Source organism: Pollachius pollachius, assembly GCF_949987615.1.
Source record: "Pollachius pollachius genome assembly, chromosome: 15".
Lineage (NCBI taxonomy): Eukaryota > Metazoa > Chordata > Actinopteri > Gadiformes > Gadidae > Pollachius > Pollachius pollachius.
The window spans coordinates 1,871,665-1,890,042 of NC_136948.1; the positions used below are offsets into that span (position 1 = coordinate 1,871,665).

Genomic DNA, 18,378 nt, shown 5'->3' on the forward strand with positions numbered 1-18,378 from the left:
GTTGGTATCTGCAGTTCCCTACCCTAGTAACTTTAGATCAGACCTTTTAGTCTCTGCAAAGGCGTGCATTGATTAAAGTGTGAATATTGCATTCCTACATGTGGGTTAGAGGTTAGGGTTTTCCCAAGGGTTAGCCCTGGGGCCAAAGGTTGGGGTTAGAGAGTTGTCCCTAGGGTTAGAGGTAATGGTTAGCCCTAGGGTTAGAAGTAATGGTTAGCCCTAGGGTTAGAAGTAATGGTTGTCCCTAGGGTTAGAGGTAATGGTTAGCCCTAGGTGAAGAGGTTAGCCCTAGGGTTAGAGGTTAGGGTTTGGAGGTAAAAGCGGGTAGAAATGCTGGGATGCCGCAGACACATTATCACAAGTTCTCAACGACGGACAAGAGGAATACATTTATTGATTTAGTTGCCCAACCTCACCTCTACTCTAAAGCCAAATGGAGCAAGTCTGCCTTATGGGTTAATATGTACAGTCAGGCGTTGGAATGAACCATGGAGGTCCTGACCGTGAAGATCAGATCCTGTAGACCTGCCACCCCCCCACCACACACAACACCAGAGCACACACACCACAGCTGCACTACAGTCAAAATGAACATTTATTTTCAAAGGAATCACTTTTTAAAACGTTTTCTTAATTTGGACCAATCTCCCCTCTTCAGGTGTTGGGTGGACTTCCAGAGAGGTACATCGCATTAATACGTTTAATTTCATTATCCCCCGGTCAGTGCATAACACTGCCCCCTTCTGGCTGCTTTTTAAACTTTTATAAATACCAACCGTCCCGGAGCTCATGGGGAATGTTGTGAAATACAACAGGAATATTCCAGAAGAAAAAGAGAAAAAATCAGATCTAACATACACTGCAGAATACTCAGGTACACTGTAAGCGCTACAGTAAGCGGTGGTATTCTCAGTAGAGCCGTGCACCGAAGCCAAAAGTCTGTTTGATGGCTTCAAAGTAGTATCTCTGCCAGCCCTGACGCGTCCGCTCCTCCTCGTTGGTTGGGACCCCGCGAAACTCCGCCTTTAACTCCGTCTCGCTCGCCCGGTCACTCAGGGTGAGAGAGATGGTCGCATAGTGCTCTAAACACAAGGATGGAAAACCGGTCGTTAAGGAGCAGGTAGGGGTTGGACAGTACAGATACAGGTCCTTAAAGAGCACCTATTATGCTTTTTCGACGTTTATGACCTATAAACGTTGTTATAATGATTTATAGTCATGTTTAACCATACTAAAGTGTCAAATAATGACGTACATGCATTTAGACGTGTTCCCTGCTGACCGTCTGGGGAGGCAGAGCGCTAAACACTAGGGGCGCCGGGCGCCATTCACTTGTTCAAATTTCCGGGATTTATCTACGTAGAACAATCCGGATTTTCCATGCATGGTAATGCTGCAACACGCTCTTCCGGAAGGTAACCAATCACAACGGAGTGGGGTTGGCAGGAGGGGGGCGAGGGGGGGAGGAGGACGAAGCCGAGTGCTGACAGAGAACGCTGAAAGAGCCCCGATGAGAGGAAGAGCTTCCTGAAAATCTACATCGTTTTTGGTGCTATTATTCGTGTCAGGTTGCTCTATAGGAGTCATTAATAAGAGAATATGACCAGAAAATGTGTATGATAGGAGATCTTTAAGGAGTAGGTAGGGGTTGGACAGTTAATACAGAGAACGATCATTAAGGAGTTGACCAAACTTAACTTCTACGTCTGCACAAATGCGGAAATCCACGTCTATGGATCTCCATGCAGAGGTTTGTGTTAACGAATCGCAGAATCATGAAAACACCAAACTCTGCCCGGGTTAGGGTTAGTGAAAGCTAACTCTCGACGGGTTAGGGTTGGCTAACCCTACGGTCACGTGACACGGGAGGCAGGCGCATGTAGACATCTGCCTTGTGTCTTCGGGGCCCGACGTGGCTCCGAACAATCACGCCGTACGCAGAGTGGGGAACTCATCTAAGGGGGGGGGGGACTAAGGGATGGGGGACATCCCTCCATGCAGTGGGCCCTGTCACACCAAAATTGTACCGGGGGCAAAAATTGTACCGCCTAGGTAATCTGCGTTCGAAAATTCCAAACCTGCCTGGCAACGGGCCATCGCGTCGAACGATGACGTAGGAAGGTTCATGAATATTCGCGCTCATTCATTGAGCGTCAAAAGACGAAAAAACATTAAACAGATAACTTATTTTACAAATGACATTTATTAGCGTTGCTCACTTTATATTTGTATTGTATTTAACTGTTTAATCACATTTAGCTAGTAAACTGAGTGTATTAACACAGGCTAGCTAGACTATGATACACTTTAAACACTCCGTTTACTAGCTAAATTCAATACAATACAAATATAAAGTAAAAACAAGTGTTATCTGTATTCTGTTATTTCGTCTTTGGCAACATGAGCGCCAAAGTTTTTTGAAACCTGCCTGGCAACGGACAATCGCGTCGTACGGTGACGTAATGTTTTGAGCGCGGATTACGTAGGTGGTATAATTTTCGCCGCCGGTAAAATTTTGGTGTAACAGCCCCTCAGTCTACTGGGAGACATCGCTCCAGGCTGTGGGGCCCTCAGTCTACTGGGGGACATCGCTCCAGGCTGTGGGCCCCTACGTCTAATGAAGACAATAGCATGATGACGTCATACCGCAGGGCCACGTGTTGTACCGCCACCTCATGACGAGCCTCTCGTCAGGGACCTGGTGGACAAAAGATCACAGACATCACCTCGTATCACATCATTACCCCCCCCCCATCTCAAATCATCACCTCCTATATCACATCACCTCGTATCACATCATTACCTCCTATATCACATCATTACCCCCCCATCTCAAATCATTACCTCCTATATCACATCATTAGCCCCCCCATCTCAAATCATTACCTCCTATATCACATCATTACCTCAGATCGCATCATTTCATCCCCTCCTATCACATCATCACCTCCTATATAACATTACCTCACCTCATATACAGTCAGCTACGGACAGTACAGTGTTAGTACAGTAACATAGTAGAGTATAACCAGGGTATGTAACCTAGTCCAGTTCCCCTGGTCCAGCTGATCCTCATGTTCTGCCCCTACTCAGCGGGGGTCTCAGTGGGGGTCTTAGTGGGGGTCTCAGTGGGGGACTCAGTAGGGGTCTCATTGGGGGTCTCAGCGGGGGTCTCAGTGGGGGTCTCAGCGGGGGTCTCAGTGGGGGTCTCAGTGGGGGTCTCACCAGCTCAGTGAACTCTCCCAGGACGTTCCCGTCCAGCAGGCGGAAGCGGCCTCCCTTCTCCGGCTCCACGGTGGCCTGGGCGTGGGTGAAGGCCTGGACCATCTGAAAACACACACACACACACAATCCTCAGAACATGGACCATCTGAAACACACAGAACCCCTGAGAACATGGACCATCTGAAACACACAGAACATGGAACATCTGAAACACACACAATCCCCAGAACATGGACCATCTGAAACACACACAGACCCTCAGACCATGGACCATCTAAAACACACAGAACCTCTCATGGCAACGGGAAGAAGAACCTTTGAAAAGGGCTTTGCAAGAATGATGAGATTGTGGTTCCCTAGAGACATCTAGCCTCTGTTTCTAACACCCCCCCAGGGAGAGGCTAGTTCTACCAGTGATGCCGGTAACGCGTCACTTAGTAACGCGTTACTGGCCTCGGACCCCTTTTTTCAGTAACGAGTAATCAAACGCGTTACTATTTCCAAACCAGAAATCAGATTAAAGTTACTCATCAAAGTCACTGTGTGTTACTATTTTTTTTACCGGATCACCGATTGGCGTTGAGAGTGATGGAGTGGTGTGTGTGTCCGTCTGTCTGTCTGTCTGTCTGTCTGTCTGTCTGTCTGTCTGTCTGCCTGTCTGTGTGAGAGTGCGTGTGCGTGTGAAGCGTAAGTCTCCAAAGACTTCAATCTATCAGAGGCGAGTGTCGACCTTGACTCTCCAGAGTCCGCGCCACCAGTTGTTATTAGCGGCGGAATTAGTCGCGCGGTGCTGCGTGCGTGCGTGCGTGCGTTGCGCTGGAGCGACGGCAGCTGCGGGAGCATCTACGTTATCGCCAGAGAGCTAAACCCACGGGGAGGTACGAGCAGCTCGAGCTCTAGAACGCGCTGGTTACGTCACGCACGTGGAGATGCGCCCGGTGATAGCCCCGAAAAACGTGCGGTAATATTTTGTCCACGCATTAAAAGTTGGCAGAAGTGGTTGAAAGCCGTGTGTCAGTGTGTGCACCCAGGGCCGTGGCACCACATTCTGGGCCCTGTATACAAGAGGTACTGATGGGCCCCCCCCGAATTCCCCCTACCAGCCCCCTGCGCAGAACTGTTGGGGGGGGGGGGGGGTATTGGCAGTATTGGCAAAACCGGTTGTCATTTTTTATTTTGAGGCGGCAGGGGGTGTTGTCGCAGCTAAATGTAAATGATAAAGTAACTTGTAATCTAACTTAGTTACTTTTAAAATCAAGTAATCAGTACATTTACTAAGTTACTATTTTAAGAAGTAACTAGTAATCAGATTTCCCCCCCCCCCCAGGGAGAGGCTGGTTCTACCCCCCAGGGAGAGGCTGGTTCTACCCCCCAGGGAGAGGCTGGTTCTACCCCCCAGTGGGAGGCTGGTGGTTCTTGGGGTCTCACCTCCTGGTTGAGGAAGACCCTGTAGAGCTCCGCCGGGGAGGTGAGGAAGGTCTCCCTCATGCTGAACTTGCAGGTTGGGATCTTCACCCCCGTGTTGGGGGGAGGGGCCGTACTGCCCGACGAGATCTGTGCACAGGGAGAAGAGGGGAGTCGTTATGGGATGGACTGGAAACCACTGGACCAGAGTCAGCCCAGAGCAACCACTGGACCAGGGTCAGCCCATAGCAACCACTGGACCAGAGTCAGCCCATAGCAACCACTGGACCAGAGTCAGCCCATAGCAACCACTGGACCAGGGTCAGCCCATAGCAACCACTGGACCAGTGTCAGCCCATAGCAACCACTGGACCAGTGTCAGCCCATAGCAACCACTGGACCAGGGTCAGCCCGTAGCAACCACTGGACCAGGGTCAGCCCATAGCAACCACTGGACCAGTGTCAGCCCATAGCAACCACTGGACCAGTGTCAGCCCATAGCAACCACTGGACCAGGGTCAGCCCGTAGCAACCACTGGACCAGGGTCAGCCCATAGCAACCACTGGACCAGGGTCAGCCCATAGGAACCACTGGACCAGGGTCAGCCCATAGCAACCACTGGACCAGGGTCAGCCCATAGCAACCACTGCCATACAGCGGCTCTAGCCTCTACATACATATATTTTTTCTACATTTATTCTGTTGCTGAGAATCCGTTTTGGGAATCTTTATATTGATCCTGATGTGGTCAGCTGTACCATAGAGTATAGATCAGAGGTACCCAGCACATCTGGGTTCCAGATGTTCTTCTTGGGACCGCGGGTGCGGTGGTGGTGGTGGTGGTAACTCACCTGTGTTTTGTCCAGATTGGTCTTGGACTGGGAGGACTGGGGCTTGGACACGCCATTGGCCGTGGGCAGGATCATTCCCTGAGTGAACTCTGAACACAACAACATCCTCAGACAGCAGCTTCCAGATTACACTCTAGCAGTTACAGCAGCTTCCTGCTTACTTGTAGAAGTTACAGCAGCTTCCTGTTTACACTCTAGCAGTTACAGCAGCTTCCAGTTTACACTCTAGCAGCTTCCAGTTTAGACTCTAGCAGTTACAGCAGCTCTTGGTTGAGCATCTTTCTGTTCAGCTCTCTGCATTTTTCATTGTAAAGATGTGAAGGTCCCGTAGATTTTCTAAAGGTTGGCTTGTAACCGCAAGGATGCTAGTTTGATCCCCGGCTCCTTCTAGTGTCGATGTGTCCCTGAGAAAGACGCCTCACCCTGACTGCTCCTGACGATCTGTCTGCCACCTTGCATGGTTGACCCCGCTGCCAATGTGTGAATATGTGCGTGAAAAGGTGACTGTTAGGCAATATTATATGACGCTTTGGATAAAAGCGCTATATAATGCGGCCCATTTACCATTTACATGCGCCTTTGTCTGCCTAACGATTCCCTGCCTGAGCGACCAATCCAGTGTGATGCGCAGAACAACAGTCACATTACCGGCAGGTGCTGACTGGATTTAAACTCGTTTTCAGAGCTGACATATGGGGCAACAGAACTAAAAAGAGAGCCAGTGAGTGTGTGTGTGTGTGTGTTGGGCAGCAGGGGGCGCCTCACCGGTCTTGAGCAGGCCCAGGTAGCTCCCCAGCGCCGCGCGCAGCCTGTCAGCGCCCGTGGACCTCATCAGCGCCAGAAGGGGCGTCTCTGGCTCATCTTTGTTCATGGTCACGTTAATCTGGAGACGAAGAAGAACCCGACCGGATCACAATCTAGACTCTACTGTACCGTGTTACCAAAGAGGTAGAAAACCACTTGGAAATGTGTTGCATGGGTACGTGGCCCATATTGCTATTATTAGTTGGGTTTGCTACACTTTAGTGCAATGTGTTTAATGCCATTTAATTCAAAGTGAATACTGGTAACATATAAAAGGTAGGAGGGGAAGGGTTTGGAGTGGCTTACGTCCAGGTCGTCCATGTCGTTCTCATCCGAGAGGTTCGGAACGTCGATGCTTCCTTTGTAAACAATCCCCGACTTGGAGGTCCCTGAAAGCCAAAACCACAACCTTACTCTGACTTAGCCTTGTGTGTCCAGCTACACACCCCGGTCTCTACTGTGTATGTCCAGCTTCACTCACACTCACACACACACACACACACACACACAGGTCTCTATTGTGTGTCCAGCTACACACCGGTCTCTACTTTGTGTGTCCAGCTACACACCAGCCTCCAGTTTGTGTGTCCAGCTGTCAGAACTACACATGTGACTGTTCGTGTCAGGTACCTGTCCAGGTGGCCTTCAGGGTCCATTCATAGAAGAAGATGAGCTTTCCCTTGCGGTTGTTGATGGAGGCCTCTCCCTCCACCTTGCCCACCTCCGTCACCTCGCACGCCCCCTCCTCGTTCTCCACAGTCAGGCCCAGCAGGAGGGACTTCAACTTGTCGGACGACCAGTTGGTGGCATCCCGTTCAGTCCTGGGACGACACGGAGCACGGCTCACTTTGGATTCATGGGTGGAATGGTGAGACACATTGGCTGTGACGGTGAGACGTATTGGCTGTGATGGTGAGACATATTGGCTGAGATGGTGAGACATATTGGCTGTGACGGTGAGACGTATTGGCTGTGACGGTGAGACGTATTGGCTGTGACGGTGAGATGTATTGGCTGAGATGGTGAGACATATTGGCTGTGACGGTGAGACGTATTGGCTGTGACGGTGAGACGTATTGGCTGTGACGGTGAGACGCATTGAATGTGACGGTGAGACGTATTGGCTGTGATGGTGAGACGTATTGGTTGTGATGGTGAGACACATTGGATGTGACGTTAAGACGTATTGGCTGTGACGGTGAGACGTGTTGGCTGTGATGGTGAGACATATTGGCTGTGATGGTGAGACATATGGGTTGTTATAGTGACTCATGGGTGGAATGTTGATTGTAATGGCGAGTCTTGTGGTGTAATGGGGAGACTTGTTGGTTGTATTGGTGAGACTTATTGATTAAATGGTGCCTTGTGAGAGTCAGGTGTATACACTATGGCATCAGGGGTTAGTGTCTGAAGTGTTGGTGGGAAACTCCAAGTATGAGTATCATTAGTAATTTATTGACACACATTTATTTGATTATTTAGTTAGAAAAAAATCAAATGTATTATGAACAGAATCTGCATTGTTCATTATTAATGTATTTAACAAAAATTCTCCCTCAGCCACTGTTTTAAATAGGTCACTATCATAGACAGTCATTGAAGTGTGGATTTGGACGAAGATCAATACATAGCATTATGAGATCCACTAAATCTTCCTCAGGTTAAAACCACTACCTATGTAGTAAACTCCACTTATATTCATCATCCGAATTAGTTTGACATAGAAATTAAGAATACCAATAGTTCATCACTTATTCATTAAATATGATAATGTTGAGACCCTAAACCTCTTTTACGAGACTCAATATATAACAACATATATATAATAACATATATAATAACAATAAGTATCTGTGGATACCTATTGGAATACCTGATAACATGTATGAAACAACATACGAACGATAGCACACAGTGTTTGAGTGAGGAAGCTAAGGAGCTAGCATTAGCAGCTCATGTCTCTCCTTCCGTCACATATGTAGATCTCCATCTCTAGAGCGGTATAAATCCAAACAGCTGTATGTCTACAGCATTAGACCCCCACATGTGATCTCTTACCCACATTGGGTCCGCACACGTTGTCCCTTACCAGTGCCAGTTGTTGACATTAGTCGCGTCTGCTCTCTCCTCCACGATCCAGCGCGGATCTCCTTCTCCCCACTTGGCCATCTCCGAGCTTGACGAGCGCTACGGCCTTTATCCTCTGCTCTGATGCTCTTCTGATGAGCGGTTCTTCACTGAGCTCGGCGGGAGCGCAGAGCGGGGAGCGGAGCGGGTTCTTCTTGTTCGGTGTTTTCCTGTGTGAAGCGCCTGGTCAGAGAGCCGGTGCTGCGGGACCACTGCACGTTTCTAGAACCCTCTGAGCTGAGGGCCCGGACCGTATGAGAGGGTGCTCACCGGCACTCGCCGGATATCCGGTGATAGAAACGACTGGAACACACACGCACGCACACACACGCGCACGTGCGCACGCACGCACAAACACACAGCTGAGCAGCATGTAGAACATAATAATAATAATGATAATAATAATAATAATAATAATAATAATAATAATAATAATGATAAAATAATCTTTTCGGTGAGCCCATACTGCCAAAACGCGGTGTCACGTAGAATGCTCCACCCGCCCCCTTCTTCAAACAATAGTTCCGCGTTGTGTAACGACTACTTCACGCCAATGTTTGTAAGATAATGGTTTAAAAATCAAACGAATTAAAGCCCACAGACTAAGTTAAAGCAACATAGTTAAAGCTCCTGCACCATACCCCTCTCAGAGAGGAGCCGATACGATGACCCTGACCCCGCTCCGTACAGGATGGATCATAAGGGGCCACAGTGTCTTATTAAGGATCTTATTAAATCAGAGTATCTTATCAAGGATCCTATTTAAACCCACATTATCCTATTAGGGATCCTATGACACCGACCTCGTTTTATCCCGAGGTTCTGTCTGAAACTGCCCTCAACTCAACCCCTAATGGACCAGGATGGTTTTTGATTCTGAGGATGAGGATGCAGCTCTGATGTCTGATGACAGTGTCCACTCCTAACAGCGTGATCTCTTCAACGGATATATATATATATATATATATATATATATATATATATATATATATATATATATATATATATATATATATATATATATATATATATATATATATATATATATATATATATATATTCTACCCCCCAGGGATATAACACTAAAATAAAAAATAGTAATAACACACTAATAACAATTACATATGTATTAATATATATATTTTTATTACAAACAGTGGAACTAGAGCTCGGCACTGACTGGGGTCGTGTGGCCCCTTCGGTAGAGAGGCTCCCCTCCCCCAGTCTCCCCCTGCCGGCCGCAGAGGGGGGAGAGCAGCAGGAGCAGCAGCAGGAGGAGGAGGAGGAGAGGAGAGGAGGAGGGTTTGAAGCCGTGGCATGTATGAGCTCATCTGAACCCAATCTCCGCTCCACACGATCCTATGACCGAGACGGGAATATAAAATCACAAACACAGGTGACTATGGACCTTTAATTGCCGACCGTCGTGGTTTTCTGATCCGGACGGGGAACCGGGAGGGGGTTTAAGCAGCGAGGCGGCGGGCGGAGCGTCCGGTCGCAGGACGCGGTCCGGGCCGGAGGAGGACGCGGGGAGAGGGAGCCTTCCTGCGGGCAACATGTAGAACCGACACGCCGAGGCGTAGCTTCTCGGTGCAGGGTGGTTTCCCCGCTGTCTTTACCTTCATGTAGAGTCACATCTGTATCGCTCTAGTGGCATTTAGAGAACATGATCAGAGTTAGCTTAGCATAGCTAGCCTGCTAGCTCAAAATGGCCTCGGTGTCTGGTGCAGACAAAGCGCCCGCGTCTGGCGCCTCGTCCCCCGGCGGCTCGTCTCCGGGGCCCGGAGCGCCGTCCTGCTCCCAGGGGTGAGGAGCGGGGTTGACGGAGGGGTTGTTCGCCGTTGTGTTGTTGAATTCGTAATGTTATTTTGTTGGTAATAACTAATAAGACATGCCGTGAAAGTGCTGCCTTCTCCGGCGGGGTGGGGGAGGGGCCCCCGGGAGCCATGAAAGGAAGCTTATGTTGCTGTTTAACTCTTACCACCACACTGTGTCTTTGCCATGAGAGTTAACCGGGTGTTATTATTAATAATAATTTGATCATATATTACTGATGTTGAATGCTGTGTGTTGTTTCTGATTTTCATCCATTCACAGCCAGCACCACACGACCACAAGAACTCTTAATTCTCTCCCATTCTGTTTCTCAGATCCCCGGATCACTTCTAAACATTTTCTTACTCTTTCCACCGTCAGGACATGTCTGAAAGTAAGGGTCTTCAGCCAGACCAATGTTGGCTGTGTGTGTTGTGTTTAGGGATGCCCTATTTTAGATCAGACGTTATTTATTGAGAACTGTGTGACAGACCAAATCTCTTTTGACATGTTTAGAAGTAAACGCTGTTAGTACCAGACGCCGCCTGCTCTTTAGCGCCCTCTAGTGGAGGGACGACGCATGGGTTCTTGCAGCCAAACCATTTGGAGTCATCTTTAATTGCAGGTATTGAGTAAACAGAAATTGGCCCCTTGTCCTATTTCCAACTCTTTTCTGTTTCCAGCTCCTTGTATGAATAACTCTGTGTTCCAGTCTCAGGATGAACCATAAGCTGTATTTCTACTTGTCAATATGAAGGCGATAGAACCCAAGTAGAGTATCGCAGACCCCTGGTCGCCACCAGCTCCTCTTAGTCCGCTTTCAGCCTGTGATCCGCCTGGTAACCGACCCTAACCCCTGGTAACCGACCCTAACCCCTGGTAACCAACCCTAACCTCTGGTAACTGTCTGAACCGGCACAGAGAGAGAGGTCCCTCTATTATGCTCTTCCCTTCCAAAGCTAGCTAAAACGTTTTTTTATTTTTCTTATGCTATTCATATCTAGTGGCTTTTCTTGCAGTTCTACCTATTTGAATGACCAGTGTTCAATGTGTTCGCTATTCACTTATTAAAGAAACCCTATTTTACCACCAGGTGGCAGTGTTTCACCACTTGTGACGTCACTCGGGCAGATGATGAAATTGTCTTCTAAAGACTGACCCACATTCCACCTGGTGGTAAAATAAAAACCCTTTAGATACTCAACCCTGACGGGAGATGACTGTATCGGAATGATGAGCGTCTGTGCGTAACCGTGGGATGGGAGCCCCGAGGCTAACTTGGTCCTCAGTCTGTTTGTTGTTTGTGCTAACTTTGCAGCAGTACCTTATTTGGTGGTAACCTTGCTATTTATCCTAGCACGTGCTAACGTTGCAGCGGTACTGTTTAGCCGGTAACCATGCTATTTCCCCTAGCGTCCGGCTAACGTGGCAGCAGTACTGCTTAGCCGGTAACCATGCTGTTTCTCCTAGCGCGTGCTAACACTGCGGCGGCACTGTGTAGCCGGTAGCCGTTGTGGTTCAGTGGTCTGTTAAAAGTGTGGTTGTTCCGCCCAGCAGGAACCTAAAATGGGCAGAAATGGTGCTGAACAAAAGCTGCTTGTCGCTCGTACTAAAGTACAGCGCTGCAGAGGGGACCGTGCTGCTATGCTAATGCCTGTGCCTCTCAACAGGAAAGGTAGAGCAAACTTTAAGACAACAAACCGACTACCACAAAGCATTCACCCTCAGCCCACACAAGCAGGACCTCATTAGACTGTAGTGTAACAACGGTAGTTCAACGACTCGCAGCCCCACACCTGATTGTTAGCATACACACACTATGACCTCATATCCGCCAATATGACACCCAACATACCACCATGACATCACATCCACCACTATGACCTCACGTCCACCACTATGACATCACATGCACCACTGTGACATCACATCCACAGCGATGACCTCACATCCACCACTATGACATCCGTGTCCTCACATCAGACCTTGACACATTGTACTGCCCGCAGTCCTTTTGACTAGCTAGGATGTGTGTGTGTGTGTGTGTGTGTGACTGTGTGTGTGTGTGACTGTGTGTGTGTGTGTGACTGTGTGTGTGTGTGCGTGTGCGTGCGTCTCTCTCTTTGGGGTGCTAACTGTGCGTTTGTCACCCCCCCCCAGCGCCGACATGTTCCCGAAGGGCACCAAGAGAAAGTTCTCTGACTCCGCGGACGACCCGGCGCCCGACCCGGCCGCGCCGCCGGCCCCGCCCCCGCGGCCGCTGGCCCCGCCCCCGCGGCCGCTGGCCTCCACCTACAGCCTCCAGAGGCAGTCGCTGCTGGACATGTCGCTCATCAAGCTGCAGCTCTGCCACATGCTGGTGGAGCCCAACCTGTGCCGCTCGGTGCTCATCGCCAACACGGTGCGGCAGATCCAGGAGGAGATGACGCAGGACGGCAGCTGGCAGCTGATGACCCAGGCCCTGGCCGCGGCGCAGTGCCCCGCCGACCGGCTGGTGGCCAGCGAGCTGCTGTGCCGGCAGACGGACCCGGCAGCGGGGGGGCCCAAGCCCTACGCGCTGGTGGGCGAGTCCTACCGCGCGGAGGAGGTGGTGATGGAGGCGGCGGCGGGAGAGGGCGCCGCCTACCTGGCGGGGCCCTTCGGCGTCAGCCCCTGCTGGCAGGAGGAGGAGGAGGAGGACGGGGACTGCGAGGAGGAGGAGGAGGAGGAGGAGGAGGAGGAGGAGGAGGACAGCGAGGAGTGCGCCTCGGAGGGGGAGGAGGGGGAGCAGGTTTTTGGGACGTTTGAGATCAAACACCCGCCCCCCGGGCCGGATCCTGCCCTGGAGGAGCTGTTCTCGGACGTGGACGCCTCGTACTACGACCTGGACACGGTGCTGACCGGCATGCAGGCGGCCCCCAAGATGGGCCCCTACGACCTGCTGGAGAGCCTGTCCTCCCACGGCCCCGCCCCCCTCAGCTCCAGCACCTCCTGCAGGGCGGACCTCAACGAACTGGACCACATCATGGAGATCATCGTCGGCTCCTAGAGACTCACGGCGGGGACACGTGGCTAACCGTCTGCTAGCGGGCCGCTAACAGTCTGCCAGCGCACTGTTAGCGGGCCTCTTAAGTCTTCTGTCAGGATGTTGGCATGATGCTAACCGTCTGCTAGCGGGCCGCTAACAGTCTGATAGCGCACTGTTAGCGGGCCTCTAAGTCTTCTTGTCAGGATGTTGGCATGATGCTAACCGTCTGCTAGCGGGCCGCTAACAGTCTGCTAGCGCACTGTTAGCGGGCCTCTAAGTCTTCTGTCAGGATGTTGGCATGATGCTACCGTCTGCTAGCGGGCCGCTAACAGTCTGATAGCACACTGTTAGCGTTCCTCTAAGTCTTCTGTCAGGATGTTGGCATGATGCTAACCGTCTGCTATCAGTCTGCTAGCACACTGTTAGCGGGCCTCTAAGTCTTCTGTCAGGATGTTGGCATGATGCTAACCGTCTGCTAGCGGGCCGCTAACAGTCTGCTAGCACACTGTTAGCGTGCCTCTAAGTCTTCTGTCAGGATGTTGGCATGATGCTAACCGTCTGCTAGCGGGCCGCTAACAGTCTGCTAGCAAACTGTTAGCTGGCCTCTAAGTCTTCTGTCAGGATGTTGGCATGATGCTAACCGTCCGCCAGCACACGGCAAAAACACTGTGCTAGCAAAATGTTAGCACACAGCTAACATTGTGCTAGCACACTGTTGGACGGCACATGTCAGTATGTGCCATCACACAAGTGGTGATTGTTGGGGTTTTGTGAACAAGGTAGGAAATGAGAAGTTGCTGGATGCTAACAGGTATTTAGCTGAATGCTAACAGGTATTTGGCGGCTACTTCACCAGGTGTCAGTTGGACCATCATAAGTATTGTTTCGGGGTTTTTGTATTTTTTTTGTTATAAGTTATCTTCTCTTCTCTGAAACTTCACCCTGCTCTTCAAAGTTTCCTGCGTTGATAAAATTTAAACCCCAACAGTATCGGTGAGACGACAAAGATAACTACATATCCCAGGATGCATTAGTTCTTTCCACATTATTTATTATTCCATGAACACTACAGAGGCCAGAACAAACCCTTGATCCAAATCTATGAAGCAATGCATATTTTCCTAAAGATTTGAGCAATTATGAATGAAATATATGTATATGTACGTATGTGTATATAGAATTATATTTTTTTGCATATGCAGCAGTGGGATTTTAAGTATAATTTGATGTAATTTTTCCCTCTTACGTTTTTTAAGATTTTAAGGTAGCGAGCCTCGACCACAACGTCTTCCTTAGTGTTCGTTATACAACTGTCGTTCATCTCCTCACCACTAGATGGCTCTAATCCTCCTCCACCACCGTCTGGTTTACTGTAGGACTCTGGGGCCGCCAGGTGCCAGCTCTATACCGGGAGAAACTCCACAAGAAACATTAAAAGCCATATTTCTTCCTCTTGTTTAAACAAAACAGAGAACTATTCAAGTTGACCCATCTAATTTATTTCATGTTTCTGTATTTATTTGATTATTTTTTTTAGGTACAGACAGGTTATAACTGATGTCTCAATTCATCAACGCATCCCGTTTTTAAACAACATTTTATATTTACCTGAACGATGCCCTCTATTTAAAATGCAGCATCTATTTATTCCATGCATTTTCTTTTTTTATTCTTTCTAATAACCGGGTCACTATGCAGCTCATTCACACACTTTTCAAAATGATTGTATCCGATTCAAAGACCTTTTATGCAAACAGTTGCCTTTCTCCTGAAGATATGGAAATGCTTTCTCCAAATTGTTATCATGACGTAGACATTAACTCAGGCGAGGCGACGGCGGATTGGACTCTGATGTCACACTGCTCAGAGCGAAGCCTTGTGGACGGACTTGGACTTCAAAGACTTATTACAGTTGTAAAATGTATGCATTTTTTACATTAAGAAAAAAAATCGTTGTAGCATCTTTGTAAATATTTTTTATAATAAAAGGTGCAACTATTTGTGCGTGTCAGTTCAATTGAAAGGTGCTGTACCCTGGAAACATGGAAGCCAATCACAGCCATCTATTCAATGTTGTATATGGAAATGTAATCACATTTCCGTATACATATAGTTCAATGTTATGGATTCATAACATTGAAATATACTTTGAAAACATGGTCAACTCACTTTTATACATGTATGGATCTCATGGCTTTTTTGAGTTGTGGATATTTGTTAAATGTTTCACTGTTGAGCTGCAACATTTGAATGTGAAGCCTTGAATATGGTACCAACAGAACGTGTTCCGTAATCCACGAGAAGGTTTCACTTGTTTTTAGCAATGAAGATTCACAAATACATTTTTTTTACTTTTGTCTTTAATCATATCCATACGCACTTTCAGGACAAATTACGATGTTAACTCGTCGAATTTGGTCCAATGAGAACCGCAGTTCATTTGATGTCTGGCTGCGTACATAGCGTCCACCTGAAGGGGGCGACATATAGATAGCGTCCGCTTGTAGAGGGCGACATATATCTTATTCAGTTTAACAAATGGACAGAAAACCAGTATTGTGTAGGATACATTAATGGTCACAGACTAATTATAATATATCTAGCATATCTAAAGGATAGCAATTTTATTTTTAAACGATTTTCATCGCAAAAGCTGGGTGAGGGGAAACAATTGGAAATTGGGAGGTTGAATAGCTTTTACTGTAATCATTTTATATAATCTCCTGTAACTATTTTATTATTGACGCAATATTATCACCGTATATGTACTTTGAGGGACTTAATTTCCGCTTACAGTTAGCCGACTATACCGAATTTGTCGAACCCGTATCCGAGAATTACAATAAATTGTGAACGATAATCTAAAACCAAATGTTTAGAACGTTGCACCTATCTTTCTAGTTAGATGTTGCTCCCTTCAGAAAATGTGGGTGTGAAGTCAGTTTATGCTCGGTCTGAATTTATCTGCATTGACAAATAATTGATATTGTCTCACACGGAGTCCCCCAAGGCTCAGTGCTTGGCCCCATCTTCTTCATCCTCTACATGCTCCCACTAGGTCACATCATCTGCTGCCATGGTCTTCAATTTCACTGTTACGCCAACGATACCCAACTATACATCACCACCACAGCCATTACTCCTGCCATCCTATCCACTCTCACCAACTGTCACTGACATCAAAACCTGGATGGACCAAAACTTCCTCAAACTCAACGGCAATAAAACTGAAATTATCATCTTCGCCCCAAAAACCATGATCCCCACCCCCCACGCTCTCCTTCAAGTCACACATAAACAGCGTCAGAAAAACATCCTTCTTCCACCTCCGCAACATTGCACGCCTTCGACTCACTCTTTCATCCTCAGCTGCCGAAACACTAATCCACGCCTTCATCACTTGCAGACTCGACTATTGCAAGAGCATTCTGTATGGCCTCCCCTCCACTATTCTTCAAAAATTGCAATATTTACAAAACTCTGCAGCCCGACTGTTTACTAACTCCCCCTCCGGAGAACACATTACTCCCATCCTCCGTCAACTTCATTGGCTTCCAATAAAACAACACATCAATTTCAAGATCCCCCTCACCACCTACAAAGCGCTAAACAACTTGCACCCTCGTACATAACAGATCTCCTCCATCACCACTCCCCCACTCACCGCCTACGCTCCGCTGATGCCAACCTTCCCACCTCCATCACCAGGACCAAGTATCGCAACCTGGGGGCCCGAGCCTCCGCCATCGCCGCCCCTACCCTCTGGACCTCCCTCCCTCTGGCCATCCGAAACTCTGTTCATTCAAAAGTCAACTTAAAACCCATCTATTCAGGACCACCTACAACATCTGACAAACCATCCTCCGCCATCTTCCACCCTCTCCCGCTCTCTTAATGTGTTGCCTATTGTTGTGTTGGTTATTTTTTCCCTTTTGTTTGAGTGTTTGTACTGTCTGTATGTATTCCTTTCTTATTTGTAAAGCGTCTTTTGAGTATTTAGAAAAGCGCTATAAAAAACTGATCAATTATTATTATTATATTGGTAGGTAAAAAAGGCTCCAAAATGAAAAAAGGTACACATCCTTTTCAACCACTTTTATTCCATGATTCAACAGCTATGAAATCTTGCACAAAAGTGTTAAAGCACTGCATCCGAAAAAAAAAACAAAAGGCCAAACAATCCGAAGAGATCAGATGGTATTTACAATAGATGCATCACTATATGGACTTATACATTATGTACATATTAGTCTGACTTCCTAGAACACACACACACAAACAGAATGAAGAGAAAGAGAACAGAACAAATAAGAACAAAGGTGTCATTAAAAATAATGAAAAAATACATCTCTATCTTGATGTTGTGTAAAATGAAAGCCAATTTTGAGAATGTTTACTTGCTGGACAATATTTGATGACGAGTTCTTGATGTCTGTATTCAACAGTAGAAAGAGTAACTGCTAAAGGCCACCTCAGTATACACTATATATTTATATATATCTTTATATCTTTATAAACAAGCTAAAACACTGATCGGTTTCAGGCTAACAGTAGTGTTATAGACCCTTTAAACCTTTTGAAAACTACGAAAAATAACTTTTCCTGTCCAAACAAATTGAGAGGAAGTTTCAGATCAAACTCAAACTAAAAGCCGTCTCCAATCTATGAGTCACCGCTAGCTAGCTGGTCTATCTCCAGAAGAACTAAACATGTCAATCATCATTTTGGTATTGCTTCACAGACAACATAATACAGAGATCCATCTACTGCTAGCCTCCCTAGTCTTCACCCAGAAGGAGACACTCCGACCACTGACCCCCAAGACTCAGACAAGGGTGGTCTAGTCCAGGGGGAGCCCTGCTGGTCTAGTCCAGCTGGTCTAGTCCAGGGGGTTCCCTGGTGGTCTAGCCCAGAGGGGGGTCCTGGTGGTCTAGTCCAGAGGGGTTCTGCTGGTCTAGTCCTGCTGGTCTAGTCCAGCTGGTCTAGTCCTGCTGGTCTAGCCCAGAGGGGGGTCCTGCTGGTCTAGTCCAGCTGGTCTAGTCCTGGTGGTCTAGCCCAGAGGGGGGTCCTGGTGGTCCAGTCCAGAGGGGTTCTGCTGGTCTAGTCCTGCTGGTCTAGTCCAGCTGGTCTAGTCCTGCTGGTCT

At 47.9% G+C, this 18,378-nt stretch overlaps 2 protein-coding genes across 5 annotated transcripts; one reads left to right on the forward strand and one right to left on the reverse strand.

Annotated features, from left to right (window-relative positions):
* Positions 1 to 577: 577 nt before the first annotated feature.
* On the reverse strand, positions 578 to 8,671 carry ahsa1b (AHA1, activator of heat shock protein ATPase homolog 1b). The gene is made up of 9 exons (XM_079751728.1): positions 8,375 to 8,671; positions 6,916 to 7,106; positions 6,592 to 6,674; positions 6,247 to 6,364; positions 5,482 to 5,570; positions 4,654 to 4,779; positions 3,226 to 3,327; positions 2,647 to 2,698; positions 578 to 1,082 (listed from the first exon to the last, which is right to left on the reverse strand). The coding sequence occupies exons 1-9, from the start codon at positions 8,452 to 8,454 to the stop codon at positions 910 to 912; spliced, it is 1,014 nt and encodes a 337-aa protein (XP_079607854.1). The 5' UTR covers positions 8,455 to 8,671; the 3' UTR covers positions 578 to 909.
* A 1,004-nt stretch (positions 8,672 to 9,675) lies between these two features.
* Positions 9,676 to 15,234, forward strand: LOC307087432 (cell division cycle-associated protein 4-like). Of its 4 annotated transcripts, none has more exons than XM_079753020.1 (3): positions 9,695 to 9,808; positions 11,785 to 11,902; positions 12,388 to 15,234. In XM_079753020.1, exon 3 carries the CDS (start codon positions 12,395 to 12,397, stop codon positions 13,253 to 13,255), a length of 861 nt encoding a protein of 286 aa, XP_079609146.1. In that variant the 5' UTR covers positions 9,695 to 9,808; positions 11,785 to 11,902; positions 12,388 to 12,394; the 3' UTR covers positions 13,256 to 15,234. The 4 variants fall into 4 exon arrangements, with proteins under 4 accessions (XP_079609144.1, XP_079609146.1, XP_079609147.1 ...); XM_079753021.1 differs by lacking the exon at positions 9,695 to 9,808 and adding an exon at positions 9,815 to 10,852; XM_079753018.1 differs by lacking the exon at positions 11,785 to 11,902 and having other exon boundaries at positions 9,676 to 9,808.
* Positions 15,235 to 18,378: the final 3,144 nt, after the last annotated feature.